This window comes from Nyctibius grandis, chromosome 15 (genome assembly GCF_013368605.1).
Source record: "Nyctibius grandis isolate bNycGra1 chromosome 15, bNycGra1.pri, whole genome shotgun sequence".
NCBI classification, from domain to species: domain Eukaryota; kingdom Metazoa; phylum Chordata; class Aves; order Nyctibiiformes; family Nyctibiidae; genus Nyctibius; species Nyctibius grandis.
Genome location: NC_090672.1, coordinates 12,259,340 through 12,276,645, shown reverse-complemented (window position 1 = coordinate 12,276,645; position 17,306 = coordinate 12,259,340). Strand labels below are relative to the sequence as shown.

Here is a 17,306-nt window from a genome sequence, read left to right as displayed (position 1 = left end):
AGCACAAATGCTCTCAGGGTAAACTCTGACTCACCCAGACTGCCTTGACACGCCGTCTGTTTTGAAGACGAGCTGTAAAGAGGCAGTTTGGTGCCCTGTGTGTCCCCAGGGAGGGCTTCTCCCTCGATGACGATGGGTGAGTCCCTGCCCTGAGATGCTCCGTGACCACCCTTCAATGCCAACGCTCCGCATGGTGCTGGCCGGTGCCTCCCAGCTTGCGGGTGGCTGCTGGTGAGCGGTGTCAAACAGACGTTTGCTCTTAGTCCAGTGGAACATCACACCTTATTAACTGGCTGGTGACCTGCCGGAGAGGGGCACGATGCTGGGCACTGGTGAGGCTGCACCTTGAATCCTGGGTCCAGTTCTGGGCCCCGCACTTCAAGAAAGATGTTGAGGTGTTGGAACGAGTCCAGAGGAGGGCGACCAAGCTGGTGAAGGGTCTGGAGGGTCTGACCTCCGAGGAACGGCTGAGGGAGCTGGGGGTGTTTAGCCTGGAGAAGAGGAGGCTCAGAGGTGACCTTGTTGCAGTCTACAACTACCTGAAGGGAGGTTGTAGTGAAGTGAGAGTCGGCCTCTTCTCCCAGGCAACCAGCGCTAGGACAAGAGGACACAGCCTCAAGCTTTGCCAGGAGAGGGTCAGGTTGGCCATTAGGAAGCATTTCTTCTCAGCAAGGGTCATTAGCCATTGGAAGGGGCTGCCCAGGGAGGTGGTGGAGTCCCCATCTCTGGAGGGGTTTAAGAAAAGCCTGGCCATGGCACTTAGTGCCCTGGTCTAGTTGCCATGGTGGTGTCAGGGCAATGGTTGGACTCGATGATCCCAGAGGGCTCTTCCAACCTCATTGATTTTGTGAAAAAAAGGCTTGTTGGTTCCTTTCTGCTTAGCCCAGCTGAGGCTCCTCTTGCCTGTGTTGGGACCCCATGGGTGTCTCGGCTTCTGCACCCACTGGATGCTCTGGGTGCACGGCCATGGGCTGGTGTGTCTGTGTCCTCAGAGTGTGAAAATCTTCCTGGTGTGTTTTCCTGTCTCCCCTTATCATGCTCTTAATTATCAACGAGGTGGTGAAAGTGATGTGACTTTAATCTGTTGTCCGCAGGCTTCAGAGCTAATGCAAACTGAAAAACCAACTGGATGAGTCTCCTTGAGGAGTTTCAGGCTATTTGCAGGCTCGGGAAGGCGTCTTGCACTTGCTCTGCGTTTTTTTTACGTGTTTTGTAAGGCCTGTCAAGACTTTATAAATGAGGTACATGCCACACATATAAATAACTGCTGTGAGGGCTGATGTCAGAGCTCGATTTCTGGGCTTTAGGTTGTCTTGGTTGGAGTCCAGCACCCAAAAGAGTTAGTCTTGAAAGCTTAGCACAAGCCCTGCCCGTGGGGCTGGTCGGAGGGGACCTGGCCCGTTCCCCAGCTCGGGATTCAGCCGTGCCCCATGGGATGGTCCTGGATTTACTGTCCTGAGCTTCCTTCTCCTTGGTGGTAATCAGGAAGTGCCTTGTCCTTTGTTACACCTCTTTTCTGAAATGAATTAACAAATTAATTGCACAAGCTGAAGAGAATGAAGGGCTGTTCCTGTGGGTTCATCGCGCTGTGCTTCAGGAAGGTGCTCGAGGCTCCCCTGGCTCTGCTGTGGCTCCTGCAGACGAGCAGAGGAGTCGGCGTCTCTTGGTGCTATTTTGGTACTTCTGGGCTATGCAAGAAGCAGAGAGGAGAAAGCAGAAACTGTGGCCTTGGGGGTGGGCTGGCTGGGTGCTGGGGGGCTGCGGGGAGAAGGGGCTGCGCCCCAGCAGTGCTGCTTCTCCACCGGGTCCGGTGCTAATTGTGGGTCTAAAGGAAATTGTGCTTTACTGTAATGTAATTAGGCAGCGCCGGCGTGGTGTGGCCCTTCGTTAGGGGGGGTGGCTGGCTAACAGAGCCCTGCTACATCCCCCCACCCTCCGTTCCCCCTGCTGTTCCCCGACATCCCACCCCGCAGCAGCAGCCGCCCGCTTTGTTCCCCCTTTCCCATTAATTCCGTCTGCCCCGACAGCAAATCATTACCGAGGAGAATATGGTGTAAAAATGAGCTGTTAATTGAAGTTTTGTTTGCTTTTTCTCTTACCCTCGCAAAAAGCCTTGCATAGTAAAGGGCTGTAAAAATACATGTTGCCACGCTACAAATATACAAGGTGGGAAGGGGGCAGGGAGAGAGAAAAGAGGCGAAGCTGGTCTCCATTAGGCTTTAATAAGCATGTGGAGAAAAAGCTCTTGTTAATCCCATCTGAGGCTTAAAGGTTTATTGCTAACAATTAAAATCTCATATTGTAGTGCTGACTTGATGCCACAAACCTCTCTGCCATGTCCTGCTGGGCAAGGCACGGGCGTTGGGGTGGTGGTGATGTGTAGGGCAGCCCTTAGGAAAATATCCTGTAGGATCTGGCTGTGGCTTGGCTGGAACAGGCAAGTTCCTCCCAGCAAACAACTGGAAGTGTATATGCATCCTAACTGGTTTTGGTGGGCAGCGCTTGTGTGCTCAAAAACTCTGCCTGTAGCAACCGGTCCTTTGAAAAAAATCAATTTACTGGTTGTGTTTTGAGGTTTCTCCAGGCTTCCTGGTGGACAGGAGGTTGGTGACACGAAACCCATCTCCTGTTGTCGCAGAGGTGGGTTTTGTTGGTTTAACAAGTTGTTTGTGTTTGGTTTGTGGGGTTTTTTTGTGAGGTTGCATGGCAAAAGCAGTGAAAATGCTCCGATGCTTTTGTTTTTGTGATGGCAAAGGTTACAAAAACGACCTCCTTTCTGTGTGTGGAACATGACTTGCAAAACATCCCGTTTTGTAACAAACCTCCCGGGTTTCCCGAGGAGCCTGGGAGTTGCGTGTGCCTTCCCCCCTCCCGGGCAGCGCCTGCTGGGGCCGTCACCTTCCCAGACCAGGTGCCAGCAACATTCCTGCTCTGTTTTTCTTCCCTCCTGGAAAGGCCAAAGCCCTGAACGTGCCAACGAGAAAAATCCGTACGTGTGTTTTTAATAGGAATGTTGCTTTGGCCAAGAGGTGGCTTTGCCTGTGCCTGGCTCCCCTCGGAGCCCCGTGCGTGGCCCTCGGTGGCTCTGGGGCAGCAGGTACGTTCCCGTTCCCCAGCCACGATGCTCTGGAGGTTCTGGCTGGGAGCGGGTCCCCCAACCTCCTCTGCTGGGAAGGGCTGTGTTCACCCGGGACTGTGGGACAAGAGGACACAGCCTCAAGCTTGGCCAGGGGAGGTTCAGGTTGGACATGAGGAAGCATTTCTTCTCAGCAAGGGTCATTAGCCATTGGAAGGGGCTGCCCAGGGAGGTGGTGGAGTCACCATCTCTGGAGGGGTTTAAGAAAAGACTGGGCATGGCACTTAGTGCCCTGGGCTAGTTGCCATGGTGGTGTCAGGGCAATGGTTGGACTCGATGATCCCAGAGGGCTCTTCCAACCTCAGTGATTCTGTGTGCTCCTCTTGTTCCTATTGGAGGGTGGAGTGGGTTTACTTGAGGGTTTGGGGTGGGTTTTGGTAAATCTGCTTCCTCCCTCCCTGGGGTTGCCGAACTCGGTGTTTCTGGGTGTGCTCGACGTTGTCAGATCACGAGAGCGCTGCGGATTTCAGCGCTGCCAAGGGTCTGGCAGCTCCCTGGGGAGCCCCCACGGCCGGGGCTGCTCTGAGGACACCCCGACTGTCCCCATGGTCCCGGTGACACAGGAGGAAGGTGATTTATTCCTCCTGCCCTCACAGCTTGTCAGCAGAGGCCGATGATTAAAGCTGCTGTTTGCAATTTTCGAGAATTACGAGTTATCGAAGTGGCTGATAATTAGCAGTGAATAAAATGTACTTGCAGTAATGTTACATTAGTTACAGATGAGCTGATACCAGCCTGCCTTAACAGTCACTTAAGCTTCCCTGTTTGCAGTTACCAGGGCCAGGCTCTGGTGTTGTGTCGTGGCCAGCCGCGCTGTCAGGACCAGAACGGCCTCCCCGCCTGATGAGCTCTGCTCGGGAGATGCTGCTGGGGCAGATCTGCCATGAAAATGCTGAAATTTCTACGGATGAACCTTTTCCTTCCCAATTCCCCCGGCAGCGCTGCCATAGCTACCAGCCTGCTGCAGGAGCCAGATGGAAGATGCTCGGTGTGGGAAGCGGGGAGCCCCCGGGCATCCCCCTGCTGCTGTGGCTACGGGAAAGTGTTGGTGGTCCCGGGACGGGCAGCAGGGCTGGCACAGGGGGGTGCGCTGCGGTGCTCAGCGTGTTGCAGGATCAGGCCCTTGGGGTCTGTTCCTCCTTGGGAAATTGGGTTTCATGAGGATGCTCTTGTGTTAAGTGATTGCTGGATGGATTGGTTGGCTCTGAGGTTGAAACTGAGCCTCTGCTCAGGGTCACCCTGCTCCCACCTGAGCAAGCTGGGGCTGGTGGATTTAATCACAGAATCAATGAGGTTGGAAGAGCCCTCTGGGATCATCGAGTCCAACCATTGCCCTGACACCACCACGGCAACTAGACCAGGGCACTAAGTGCCATGGCCAGGCTTTTCTTAAACCCCTCCAGAGATGGTGACTCCACCACCTCCCTGGGCAGCCCCTTCCAATGGCTAATGACCCTTGCTGAGAAGAAATGCTTCCTAATGTCCAACCTGACCCTCCCCTGGCAAAGCTTGAGGCTGTGTCCTCTTGTCCTATTGCTGGTTGCCCGGGAGAAGAGGCCGACTCCCACTGCGCTACAACCTCCCTTCAGGTAGTTGTAGACTGCACTAAGGTCACCTCGGAGCCTCCTCTTCTCCAGGCTAAACACCCCCAGCTCCCTCAGCCGTTCCTCATAGGTCATATCGGGGCTCCGGCCGTCATCGAGGAGCAATTCCCTTCCAGCTCCCATGCTGGTGGGGGACACCCGACACAGCGCTTGGCTCTGGAGCTGCTACTGCTGCTGGTGTCACGGTGGGACGAGGACGTATTTGGGACCTGGCTCTTGGGATGAGGGCTTGGGTTGGGTTTGTAGACCCCAAGAGCTGCTGATGTCCCCCAGCAGCACGAGCGTGTGTGTGATGCTTCCCACATGCTCACCTTCTCTGTTTGTCTTCTGCTGCTGGATTTGGCAGCACTTTGAGGCTCCGGAGGATGGTTCTGATCACGGCCCCTGGCTGCACGTGCTGCGGTTTAGGTTTGATGAGACTTCAGGCATTGAACTCTGGAGGGAAAATGGAAGAGGTCCATTTCTCACGCCTTGGTCGGCTCCCGGTGGGTTACGATGAGCGCCGCTGGCGCGGGGGGGTTCACACCGGCGCTGTGCTGGCCGAGGGTCACTGGGGAGCACTGAGCCCTCTGTGTTGTTTCAAATAACTAAATACCAGCCTGTTGTTTTACATGCAAATGGGCGCGCTCTGATAACGAATGCTCTCCGAGGGAGCTCTCTTCCTAGCCGATCCTATTGCATGTTTTTGCCATAAATCCCTTTATCTGCCTCAGCAAAGCCAGGCGCTCGCTGCTCTGTCGCTGCACGGCCTTTGTCTCCGTCCCCAGAGGTGCCGGGCTCCGTGCAGACGTGCAGGAGCAGCGAAGCCGAGCGAGGGGCTGATGCACAGAGATGCTGTGTCCGTCCCCGCGCCGGGGCTGCGCTGACACGGGCTGGGGATGTGCAGCGTCTCCCCTTCCTCTCCTTGCTCCCCACCCCTCTTTTCTTCCTCTTATCGCTTTCTGCTCTCTCAGCTGTTACCACTTTTGTTCTTTTAATAGGTGTGAAATGGGAGCCCCTGGGCACCATGACAGTGTGGCTTGTCACCGTCTCTGTGTTAGCTCCTGGGCGAGTTAGGAACATTAATTATTATTTTTTTAAATAAGGTAGTAAAATTTATTCTCTTTCTCTTTTTGAGGTGCTTTCTGCTGTTGGCTGATGCGTTATGGTCTGTGTCTCCTGTGGCTTTGCAGAGCCTGCTCCAGGGCATCTGCTGGGCTAAAGCCAGCAGGACATTGCACGGGAAGAGCAGTGTCACTGACCTGCTCTACACTGACCTTTCCACAACTACCTGAAGGGAGGTTGTAGCAGGGTGGGAGTCGGCCTCTTCTTCCAGGCAACCAGCGATAGGACAAGAGGACACAGCCTCAAGCTTGGCCAGGGGAGGGTCAGGTTGGACATGAGGAAGCATTTCTTCTCAGCAAGGGTCATTAGCCATTGGAAGGGGCTGCCCACGGAGGTGGTGGAGTCCCCATCTCTGGAGGGGTTTAAGAAAAGCCTGGCCATGGCACTTAGTGCCCTGGTCTAGTTGCCATGGTGGTGTCAGGGCAATGGTTGGACTCGATGATCCCAGAGGGCTCTTCCAACCTCAGTGATTCTGTGAGAGGAGTTCTCTGCTCTCTGCAAAGACACCAATTTTTTTTTTTGTCTAACGACCTTCCCATCGTAGCTTCACGAGCAGAGCCCAGCGCGGTGGGGACTCCCGCGTCCCAGAATAGTTTTCCTCCAAGCTCCACAGGTCTTCCTGTCCAAGTCTCTCATTACATCAGGCTTTTTGAAATAATCAGCCCCCGTGGTTATTTCAGTTAACGCTAATTAGTGGCATGAACTAATTAATGTGAGTTGACTTTCCTCTTCTCTTTCTAATGCTTTTTTAACCCACTGACACATTCTAATTAAGGGACTCATGCAGGGACCGGACTGAAATGACTCAGAGCAATCACAGTTGGAATAAATCCTGTGCTTTACTGAAGGTCACTAATATTTTTTCAAACTGCCGCCGTTGCGTGTTTGTGCCTGCCAACAAGGAGATGACCTGACCTTCCAGTAAGCATCTGAAATATCTTCAGGTTTGCCTCCTGTTTCCGTGCAAGCAGATTTACGGGTACCATGTCGATGAGCATTTGATGTGCTGAGAACAGTGGCACAGAAAATAGCCATGGGAGGCTTCTCATGAGGACTGCAGACCTTGAGGCAAGTGGTCTTGACCTGGTGAGCACCTTGCTTGTTTGCCTCTGTGGCTGTGCGATGGCCATAGAGGGCATAAGCGGAATGTTACCCGCCGGCTCGTGCTCGTACAAGTGATTTCTTTTCCCCTTGGCTGGGTTATTGTAACTTGTGGGGTCCTGCGGGCTCTGGCCGTGCCCTGGGCTCGCCTCCCTGCCTGTGCGGACAAGCCGCAGTCGAGAGGCAGCTGTCCTTGGGCTGGGGAGAAGCCACAAATCTGCTGGTGATGAAGCCTGGCAAGCTGCTGTCGCAGTGTTTGTAGCTCATGTAATAAATGCTGGAAGGAGAGCCTTCTGCTCTGTAAAACCGGCATTCCCGGAGCCCGAGGCGAGAGCAAGGGCAAGTGGGAAGCAGCCGGTGGCTGGAGAGCCCCGTGCAACGCTTGAAGATCCTTCCACTGCGCTTAAAGTTGAGGCTTTGCTTCTGCAGCTTGAGGTTCCCATCCTTGCTTCTCCTCAGGTTGGTGTTTTCTGGGAAGTGATGCTCCTTGCTTTCCAGAGGTGAAAACCCGTTGGCTTTAGCAGGACCAGGCTCTCCCCTGGATACAGAATCACAGAATCAATGAGGTTGGAAGAGCCCTCTGGGCTCATCGAGTCCAACCATTGCCCTGACACCACCATGGCAACTAGACCAGGGCACTAAGTGCCATGTCCAGTCTTTTCTTAAACCCCTCCAGAGATGGTGACTCTACCACCTCCCTGGGCAGCCCCTTCCAATGGCTAATGACCCTTGCTGAGAAGAAATGCTTCCTAATGTCCAACCTGACCCTCCCCTGGCGAAGCTTGAGGCTGTGTCCTCTTGTCCTGTCGCTGGTTGCCTGGAAGAAGAGGCCGACTCCCACCCCGCTACAACCTCCCTTCAGGTAGCTGTAGACTGCACTAAGGTCACCTCTGAGCCTCCTCTTCTTCAGGCTATGCAGACGTGTCAGCAGCAGAGCAAGCCCATGAGTTTCCATTCTCAGTCTCTTCCTGCCTTATCCAAGTCAGGTCCAAGTTCCCCACTTCCCTCCCTGCATCACATCATCCAGGTTTTGCTGGAGAACGTTGGGATTTCTCCCTGCTCTTCCAGCCGCAGCTCATGAGGTGCGGTGCTGAGGAGGTGGGTGTCCTGTGGGCAGGCACAGCGGGGTGGGGAGTTCTCCCTTCTCCAGGGGGGGTTAAACACCAGCACCTCGTTATTGCTGGGTTAATGGAGGTGAAAGCACCCTGATTGAACTGCAGGAGAGAGCGGGTAGCAAATGTGTGGTTAGTATTAATGGCACTGGTCAGACTATATTATGCAAGTGATGGGAGACCAGACGATTTAGTTATTCATCTTTAACCTTTATTTCTGTTTAACGTGACTTTACCCATCAAGTCTCTCATTACCATCTCTGTTCAGCATACGTTCGTTTATTCTGCTGCCAACAATCCAACAGCTACACCCGTGTCCCTGGCTGGTGACGCCGGGGGAGCCCGGACACCCCTCCTTCCAGATGCTCCTGGGAGCTGGCAAGGAGATGGGGGCTCGGGGTCCTGCTCCCCGTGTTATGGGTAGAGCTGGTGACACCAGGTCGTACAGCCCCCGCCGTGGGACACGTTCCCTTCTCTCTAACCCCGTGTTTCCTATCAGTTTTGTGGTTGCCTCTGGGTGGGTTTGAGCAGCCTGGGGACATCCAGGGACACCAACCTTCCTGCCACGTGTCCAGCACCGTGGGGGAAAGGCAGAAACGGCGTCTGCCAGGTTTTTCTTTGGCTGATGCAGATAAAGACTCTGGCACGTCCTTGAGTTGTGTCTGGTTTTCACGAGCCGTGTCCAGGTTGGCAGGGATTGCTCGTGGGAGCAGCGCGGTCCCTCTCGCTGCACGGCGTCTGCTTGGATTGCCTGCAGACTCTGTGCACGGCTGGACGGTGTTGGTTTTGGCCGTCCCTCTCTGCTTTCTGGAGGTTACAAATGGTGTAGGAATATGTTCCAAGTGAGTCTGAAGTTTCTTCAGGTCATCTGGCCGAGTCCCACTGAAATAACACCGGGTGGTTGTGACATAGTGTCTCGTTTGATGCTCAAATGGGTTCAATTTTGAACGAACTATTTCCTTTGCAAACTCGACCCACGTTGAAGAAATGGTACCCTGCTGCAAGCTAAACTTCTGCAGAGGTCAGCCCAGCAGCTTGACCCTCTGCAAGCGGCACAGCAGCGAATGTGTCCCTCCTTGTCTGCTGGTCTCCTCCAGGTTGGCTTTGGAGGGAGCTGCATTTATGGAATTGCATTTCTTTGTGGGGTTGCATTTCTTGCTGTTAATGCACCTGGATTTTGGCTTTCCCTCTTTAGCCCTGTGCTTCTTGGCCCCCAGCTCTTGTTAACCGTGTTCTTGATGTTTCTGCTGGAAATGCACGTTTATGTCTAAAGAACTAGACAGTTTGTAGAGAGAGGAGAACCCAAAAGACACATCTCCATGCAGCTGGGAGACATGTCTCGATCGGCTTCCCGACCACACAGATGCCAGAGCAGTCCCCGAGGATGGGGCTGGGAGAAGGTCGAAGGGGAGATGTGGGATAAAACCTGAAATTTCTCTCTTGCCTCGCAGGGTTTCAGCGGACCTCCCCACGCAGTGTTTGCCTTGAGCTGCGACCCACGAGCGGTGAAAGAAAAATACGAGCGTGACCCTGCCCATCAGCTGGACTACGAGAGCGAGTTGTCCATCCGGATAGGTAGAGCTGGGCTCCATCCAGGCAAGCATCCTGTCATATACCAACTGCAGAGTGTACGGGGAAAACACCCCTCTTAAACTGGCGCCTAGACGTCACGTATGTGATTGAAATTAGATTGGTTTTGACACGTGCATGCAAAGTGCACCTTCTCTGCCCTCTCTGGATCTGTCTCTGCTGGCTCTTGTTCCAACAATCATCACTTCTCTTTCTACTTCAGTTCTCAAAACCGCTTGCACGTCTGTCTGTGAATTATTGATAATTAAATATCTCATTCACCAGGGAAATGAAATCATCAGCTTAGCATGAGATAAGTTTATTCTCAGCGTGGGCGCAGCGGGCGCTGACCCTGCCCTTGCCAAGTTCTGCCACGTCGAAGGTGCCCCGCGACGCTGACCCTCGGTGGCCCTCCCTAATTATAGACTAGGGCTGGTGGTCATGCTGTCACTCCTTATTTTGGAGGTTAATAGAATTGTAGCTGCCAAAGTGTGGAATAAAATGTCTGGTTGGCAGCTATTTCCTCCTTAAATAGATTTTTAAGGAGTTGTTTAGTCAAGGTGGTGGAACCTCATCAGGCTTCCCCAGCTCTGGGGTGTGTATATGGTCACCCTTACACCCGGCTGCCTGGGGTTACATCCTCTGAGGCAACACAGTTGTCCTTTACTTAACAGCAGCTTTTCAGTAGACAAAGAAAATGTAATTTAGTGAATTAATCTTATTGCTCCTGCTTTTTCTTGGTTGGAGAGGAACTGAAATAGCGGTTTACAACACTGAGTACAACTGGGAGCAGATTGAGATGAAGAAATCCTTCTTTTTGCAAAGAATAGTGCCAGCCTCTTAAATCAGGCTGTTATTTAACTGCATTGCTTAATTGCATATTTCATAAAGTGTTTCAAATCCACAGGATTTTTCAAGACTTGAAATACCAGCTTAGGTTTTTCCAAAGGGAAGGAAGGAAGTTTTGTGCTAGACTCGGTGGGCTTTGAGTCCTTGAAGTCTTTTAGCTCTTGGAGCAAGTGTAAGCTTGAAGATTGCTCCAGCTCTGCAGGCTGTAAGGCTGGTGCAAGGTTTTTGATATTTTTGTAAGGTAGAAACTTTATATTTTATTCTTCAAGGAAAAAAAAAAAGTAGGCAGCCCTGCAATTTTCAGAAGCTCAGGCTGCTGGGGTTTTATGTTTTCATCTTCTCTTAGCTGCAAACAACAACAGTGCAAATGGTTTTGAGAATAGAAAATTTCCATAGACTTTGTTTTTCCTCTCTCTGGGGAAATGGTATTAAGAATTGACAATACATTAGTTCTTTTATTGTCTCTTGCTGTTTTGTTTTTTGTTTTTGCTGACTGAAATGAACTCGCTATTTTCACAAGGTACCTCAGGCCTTCTAAGAAAGCAGCTTTCCCCAGCGCTGGGTACCGCTTGGCTGTGCTCTGGGGAACACTCTGGGAGCATAACGGGGATTTTCAAAGTCTAATTGGTACTAAGTGGAATATTTCAGACTTAATCACTGTTGAATCATTGACCCTGCCTTCATATTTACATATTTTAAAATAGCAAAAGCGGTGAAAACAAAGAAAAATCCCAAAGCACGCCGCTGCCTTGTTTTGCAGTTGTCTTTACTGCCCGGGGATGGTGGTGAGGAGCAGGGGAGCTGGTGTGGAGGTGGCTGGAGAACGTGTGAACGTGCAGCTCTGCAGGGCCCTGCAGACCTGAGGTCTTTGCTGTTGGAGATGTGAACGTGTGTTTAGCGTGGCTGCGTGAGAGCCTGGGAGCAGGAGCGACTGTGCCACCGCGCTCGGCTGGTGGGATCCTTGCAGCTGTGCTAAACAAGCGAGAAGATTTCTTTTAGAGCTGTAGGAAGGGAGATGGAAACGCAATAGATCTATCCCTCGTCTACTCTGTTGGGAGAAAAAATTCTTATTCTGCTTTTTCCCCTCACTCAGCAGCGCGTGGGGGTGGCTCTGTTCGTCCCCATCGTCTCGAATCCCTCCGTTTCCCATCGCTTGCCAGTTGTTTGTAGGGAGTGAGGAAGCACGGGACCACCTGGAGGGGACTGGGAGCCCCCTCTCTCCCTCCACGGCTGCGGCTCTGCTCCCCTCGTCCTCGGGCTCCTCTCCAGCCCGCGGGCATCGATGCTGAACCCAAACGAGGGTTTTATGGGAGCTGCTGAGAGGTGGATGCGTGAACAAGGCACACATGTCCACGGGAAACGGAGCATGGGTGGATTTGGTATGAATTGCAGTGAAATGCCTGTGTCTAGACTGTGTTTGATGAGTGGGGTAATCACTAGGCTTTAATTATTACAAACGAAAGAGAATCCAGCCTTGTCTTTAATATATCTGGGTAGGCAAGGGATGTAATCTGTATTTCTCTGCCTCCCTTGGGATAGAGCTGAGGAGGGTTTGTTCATCCCTCTGGGTGCAAGTGAAGCCCCCTCCGGTGCCGTGGAGGGACCCAGCGGGCTGTGCCCTCCCTGCTACGGGCTGCCCTGACCCCTACACCTCCCCCTGCACCCGAGGGCGAGCGGGCAGCTCAGCCCGCTTGCGTTTGCAGGCATTAAAACCAGGGGAAATCATTCTGGCAGGGTCACCGTGGGCTGCGGGGCTGGGCGGCCAGGTTTGACCCCTTAAATCGTAGCTACGTGTGCGGTGTGCTCGGGTAGTTCTCAGAAAGGATTTACATAGAGCATCACGCCGTGAAACCTGAGCTGTGACTCATGCTCCTGTGAACTGTATATTTAACAGCGGGGCATGTTGATTCTTCCCGGTGTCCTGGTGCCCAGTGATTCACGTCGCTCCAAATCAGATTACGGAGCGGAGTGAGAGGGCAGCGATATTCCCCTGCGCCTGCTTTAACATCCCTATTGCAGGGGGGGGATCTTGTGTCCAAGGAGATGCTTTCCACAGAATCAATGAGGTTGGAAGAGCCCTCTGGGATCATCGAGTCCAACCATTGCCCTGACACCACCATGGCAACTAGACCAGGGCACTAAGTGCCATGTCCAGCCTTTTCTTAAACCCCTCCAGAGATGGTGACTCCACCACCTCCCTGGGCAGCCCCTTCCAATGGCTAATGACCCTTGCTGAGAAGAAATGCTTCCTCATGTCCAACCTGACCCTCCCCTGGCGAAACTTGAGGCTGTGTCCTCTTGTCCTAGCGCTGGTTGCCTGGGAGAAGAGGCCGACTCCCACTGCGCTACAACCTCCCTTCAGGTAGTTGTAGACTGCACTAAGGTCACCTCTGAGCCTCCTCTTCTCCAGGCTGAACACCCCCAGCTCCCTCAGCCGTGCCTCATAGGTCAGACCCTCCAGACCCTTCACCAGCTTTCCGGGTGCGCTGGGGCAGGGGAGCTCACAGCAATGTGGCTGTAAAGTGCTCGGAGTAAAATATCAGGCACAGCCTGGCCCTGGGGAGTTGAGTAGTAGTCTCCCAAACCTGACCCAAACCACAAATAAACGTCCCCTGAAGCACCTCGCTAACCAGCAGCATCTCTGCTCGCTCATCGTCCGTCCCAGACACACGGACATCTGTGCCGAGGGGATGTGACGTGCCCCTGGCATCACGTTGCCAACGCTGCTGCATCGCTAATGTCATTAAGAGGAATCAGGGTTTGTTTTAACGACTCGATTGAGTTTTGGTGGGGTGTGATTTAGGGAATGGTACCGTGACGTTCCTGCGTAGATGTTCAGTGAGTAAATCCAGATGGGTTCAGTAATTGGAAGAAGATAGTGGTGTTTGAAATAGTGTACTTAAGAAATGAAATTTCATTAAACTTGTTATTTAAATGAGCAGTGGGGTTTGGGGGCATCGTAGAGAAACCTCATTACACAGAATTTGTATTTTTTTTTTTTTTTTTCTCCTTAAATCTGAGCTGCTGCAGAGGCCTGGGCGGTGTTTTGGCGGGGGAAGCCCTGGAGCAGGGGAGGTGGGTGGGCCGGGGGCACCATCAGCGCCAGACCTGGTGTGGGTCCATCCTGCTGCGCTGGGCCTGTTTCAGCAGCATCACTCAGCCTCTGCTCTAATTTTCTACCTCCTTCCCGAGGCTGTAATTTTTTCCCATTTTTGCTATATTTTTCCCCTTCAAAGGAAGTTATCGTGTACCAGGGGTGCTGGCACGGACTGAGAGGAAGCAGACCCTGCTCACGCAGCAGCTCTTTCATCAGTGGGAGTCGGCCTCTTCTTCCAGGCAACCAGCGCTAGGACAAGAGGACACAGCCTCAAGCTTGGCCAGGGGAGGTTCAGGTTGGACATTAGGAAGCATTTCTTCTGAGCAAGGGTCATTAGTCATTGGAAGGGGCTGCCCAGGGAGGTGGTGGTGTCCCCATCTCTGGAGGGCTTTAAGACAAGACTGGCCATGGCACTTAGTGCCCTGGTCTAGTTGCCATGGTGGTGTCAGGGCAATGGTTGGACTCGGTGATCCCAGAGGGCTCTTCCAACCTGGTTGATTCTGTGATTCTGTGATCAGTGCCCAGGCAGTTCGAGTCCTGGGATGACGTAGTAAACTTGTGATGAGCAGGAGGAAGGGAGCTGGGGAGGTACAAGAGGGAAAACCGTTTGGGGATCAGTACAAAGAGAGGGTGTGAGCTGAGCTGTGGGACTGGTACTGATGCTTCAGGCAGCGTATGGGTATGGTTTGTCTCTGGTTGTGTCCTTGCAGCCAGACAATTCCCTTTTTGCCCTGTCACTGCTGGTTTCAGGAAGCCCAGCCTCGCCCCAGCTTTTCAGCTGTCCCCAGTGCCAGGGGGAAACCTCCTCCATATGATGGCCAGTTCCCATCATAAGAGCATGAGTCCTTTGCTGCTGTTTGCCCTATAAATTTTCTCCTTGTTCCTTCCTTCCCTGAGCAGAAGCGGAGGCTCTGAAGGAGGGATGATGTATAAAGCCTCTCGAGCCATGAGACCCGTCGTGATTCATTGGGGTAATATTCAGCCGGAGCCTTGCGTGTGCATCCAAAAGGTTCATTAAGTCATTGCAACTTATTACACAAGGCTCCTTCTGCAGAATGGGATGTTCACCAGTGTTAGATGGCTCCGACTGGATTCGTAATAATGTTGACATGTTCACACCGTGCTCGGTCTGGAAAACTGCCGCTTTCAAAAGGCAGCAATTCATTTTGGGGTTTAATAGCCAGCCTCGGTGATGAACGCCTCTGGCAGTGTCTGTATTGATTTAAAAACATCCTAATGCCCCTTTCTGCAGAGTTTCAAACGGTTATTGACCGTCCTTGTCAGGCTGGGTTCCGTGGCTGGCTTTTATAGTCATGACTAAATGTGAATTTATGTACGCAGATCTTCAAATAAATAAATAAAATCGGGGCACGTAATCCCTCATGAAGTGATGAAATGCCACCTTCACACCTAGGTCTGTACCCTTTTATTCTGGTCACAGCCTTCGTCCTTGGATTGGGAATTTTGACTTTTCAGGGCTAAATGTAAGCCAGTTGTTTGTTCTCCTTTGCTCTTGGTCGGTGTCATCGCTGGGCGTAAGCGTCGTCTTTCATTCTGCTTTCCAAGATGCACCTAAAAATGTCTTGGGCATGTTTGCAGTGGACCTGGTTCTGCACTCTACGCTTATCGCAGCCTGCAGTAAATAAACCACCGCGTTCAGCAGGTTACTCAGTGTGTAAGTCATTAGGATTTCCAGCTCCAAACAGCCTGACCCCGAGGGAAATGTCAGCTCGTGACCTACTGCGAGACAGCCCTGGCTCTGGGGGCCCCGCGCTGTCAGGGCTGCCCTTCCCCATCTCCGAGGGCTCTCGAGGTGGGACCTTTGTGTCACATGTCTCCTCTGCTTGCTGTTGCTCATTTCTACCTTGCCCGGGGATCAGAGCCTGTTTTCACACATCGTGGTGCTTATATTATTACTAAGCAGGAGGAGGAGGAGGACCAGGCTGCAGAAGCCCTGGTGAATGACTTCCAAATTCCTGGGTTTTTCTTTCAAGATACTCTTGAATTAGTGGTAGGTCTTTAGAGAGTTTAGCTGCCCTTGGAGGAGGAGGACAAATCTTGAGTTGGGAAGTTGTCAGAGCCTTTGAAGAGGAGAAGTTGTGAGTGGGAAGGCTGTCAGAGGTTGGGGGCACTTGAGGAACGGCTCCTCGAGATGAGCCTGGTGCAACACTTTGTTGCGTTGCCCTTTGCTTCGTTCTCAGTGGAACAGAAGATGATGAGCGTGAGAGCCGCTGGCAAGCGTGGACAGCTGCTTTATGTGCCTGTAGGGGCACGAGCTGCCTCCACACTTGCTGCTTTCATGACTGCTTGGACAGGGAGAAGTGCTGCGCTGGGAGGAAACAACCGTCCCTCTCCACAGATGACATCTGCGCCTGTGAAATGTGCTCCTGGCATCTCGTACCGCTTCCTGCTGCTCTTCAAGTGTTGGCTTTCATGGCTTCTTGTTAACGCATCCTTCTTTCCTGGGCTTCATCCAGTGTCCTCCTAAATGAAACGTGGCCAGAAGGGCTCAGCCTAGCCACAGGCTTCTCTGTTTAATTCTGTTCCACTATTAGAGTTGCAGGAGAGCTACAGCCTTATTTCCATCACCTCCCTTTCAAGACGAGGACCCTTCAGTGGGACCTGCGGGTGGCATTTGAGCTTTCCAAGGGAGATGGTGTGGGTGGAAGAGGCCAACACAAAATTAGCTCGGGGATCTGGTGTACACCGGCGCTGGTGGCATCGCTGGAGGCTTGAGCTGTGCCCTGCAGGTGCTGCCATGGAGGATGCGCTGTGCAGCGATGCCTCGTGCTGTGCACGGGAGGGGACAGACGCTACCTGAGAGCTGGAAGGGCTTTGGGCTTTGCAGTGGCTTTTCCTGGAAGCCTCTCGCCCTGCCTGTGTCAACACAGGCACAGATTTAACAGCGTGAGGACGCGGCTTTGTTTGCTGTAGGGTCTAGCAGAGTCTTTTGCCTGTAAAAATGAAGTTAGGAAGCAAAGAGGGCTGGGGGAGTGTAAACGCAGCAGGGTTCCTCATCTGAAGTGCTCGGTGGCCGAGGAGCAAGTGTCTTCGTGCCTGCTGCGTGTGGTGGTGCAGGAGGGGCAGCCCCTTGGGACACCTTCTGAGCTGTCACCGTGATCTGACCATGGGTGCTGGGTGCCAGGGATGTGGGCAGCGTCGTGCTCCCTGTGCTTGCTGCCCCGCTCCGCGCTCCTTTTATTTCAGGGCGATTTGTTAATCGATGAGGCTTATTAAAGTGTGGTGAGTGACATGCTGGTCAGGACCCATGCTCCGAAATCAGGTCTATCGGCAAGCGTGGAAGCTGCAGAGAGGCATCTGTGGTGCTTGTGGCCATTAATCAGAGGAGTCATTTCCCAAATTGAGCCTCATTAACTCTATGTGATATTATCAAGGAGCTTTAATTTCCTGGCTACACCTGACAATCTGTTAAGTCTTTTTAATTCTGCAGCTGGATAAAATAGGTTACCCAGAACCTCATTGCCATCCTCAGCCTGTTGATGCCAGCAGCTCCGGTGGCTTCTGTGCGGCGCTGGGGGGTGGCGAGGCTGCGGGGACCAGACGTGCGTGGGCACACGCGTGCGCAGGGGTACGCGCTGGGGCTGTAATTAGTCCTCTGGTAATAACTCTCCTGACTTAGCAAGGTAATAGAGCATTAAAACGTCCCCTGAGGAACATCTCCGGAGATGTGCCTTGCATCAACCCCGTGTCTTCCCGGAGTGCTCGTCCTGCGG

At 52.8% G+C, this 17,306-nt stretch overlaps 2 protein-coding genes across 4 annotated transcripts in view; one reads left to right on the top strand and one right to left on the bottom strand.

Moving 5' to 3' along the window:
* Positions 1 to 17,306, bottom strand: part of RPL38 (ribosomal protein L38) — a 326,451-nt gene that overhangs the window by 153,976 nt on the left and 155,169 nt on the right. The gene's annotated exons all lie outside the window — the stretch shown is intronic.
* The window catches only part of SLC39A11 (solute carrier family 39 member 11), a 71,140-nt gene that overhangs the window by 16,652 nt on the left and 37,182 nt on the right, over positions 1 to 17,306 (top strand). The window contains exon 5 of the mRNA XM_068413414.1: positions 9,509 to 9,653. Coding sequence (XP_068269515.1) covers positions 9,509 to 9,653 — 145 coding nt within the window. The remainder of the gene's footprint in view (positions 1 to 9,508; positions 9,654 to 17,306) is intronic.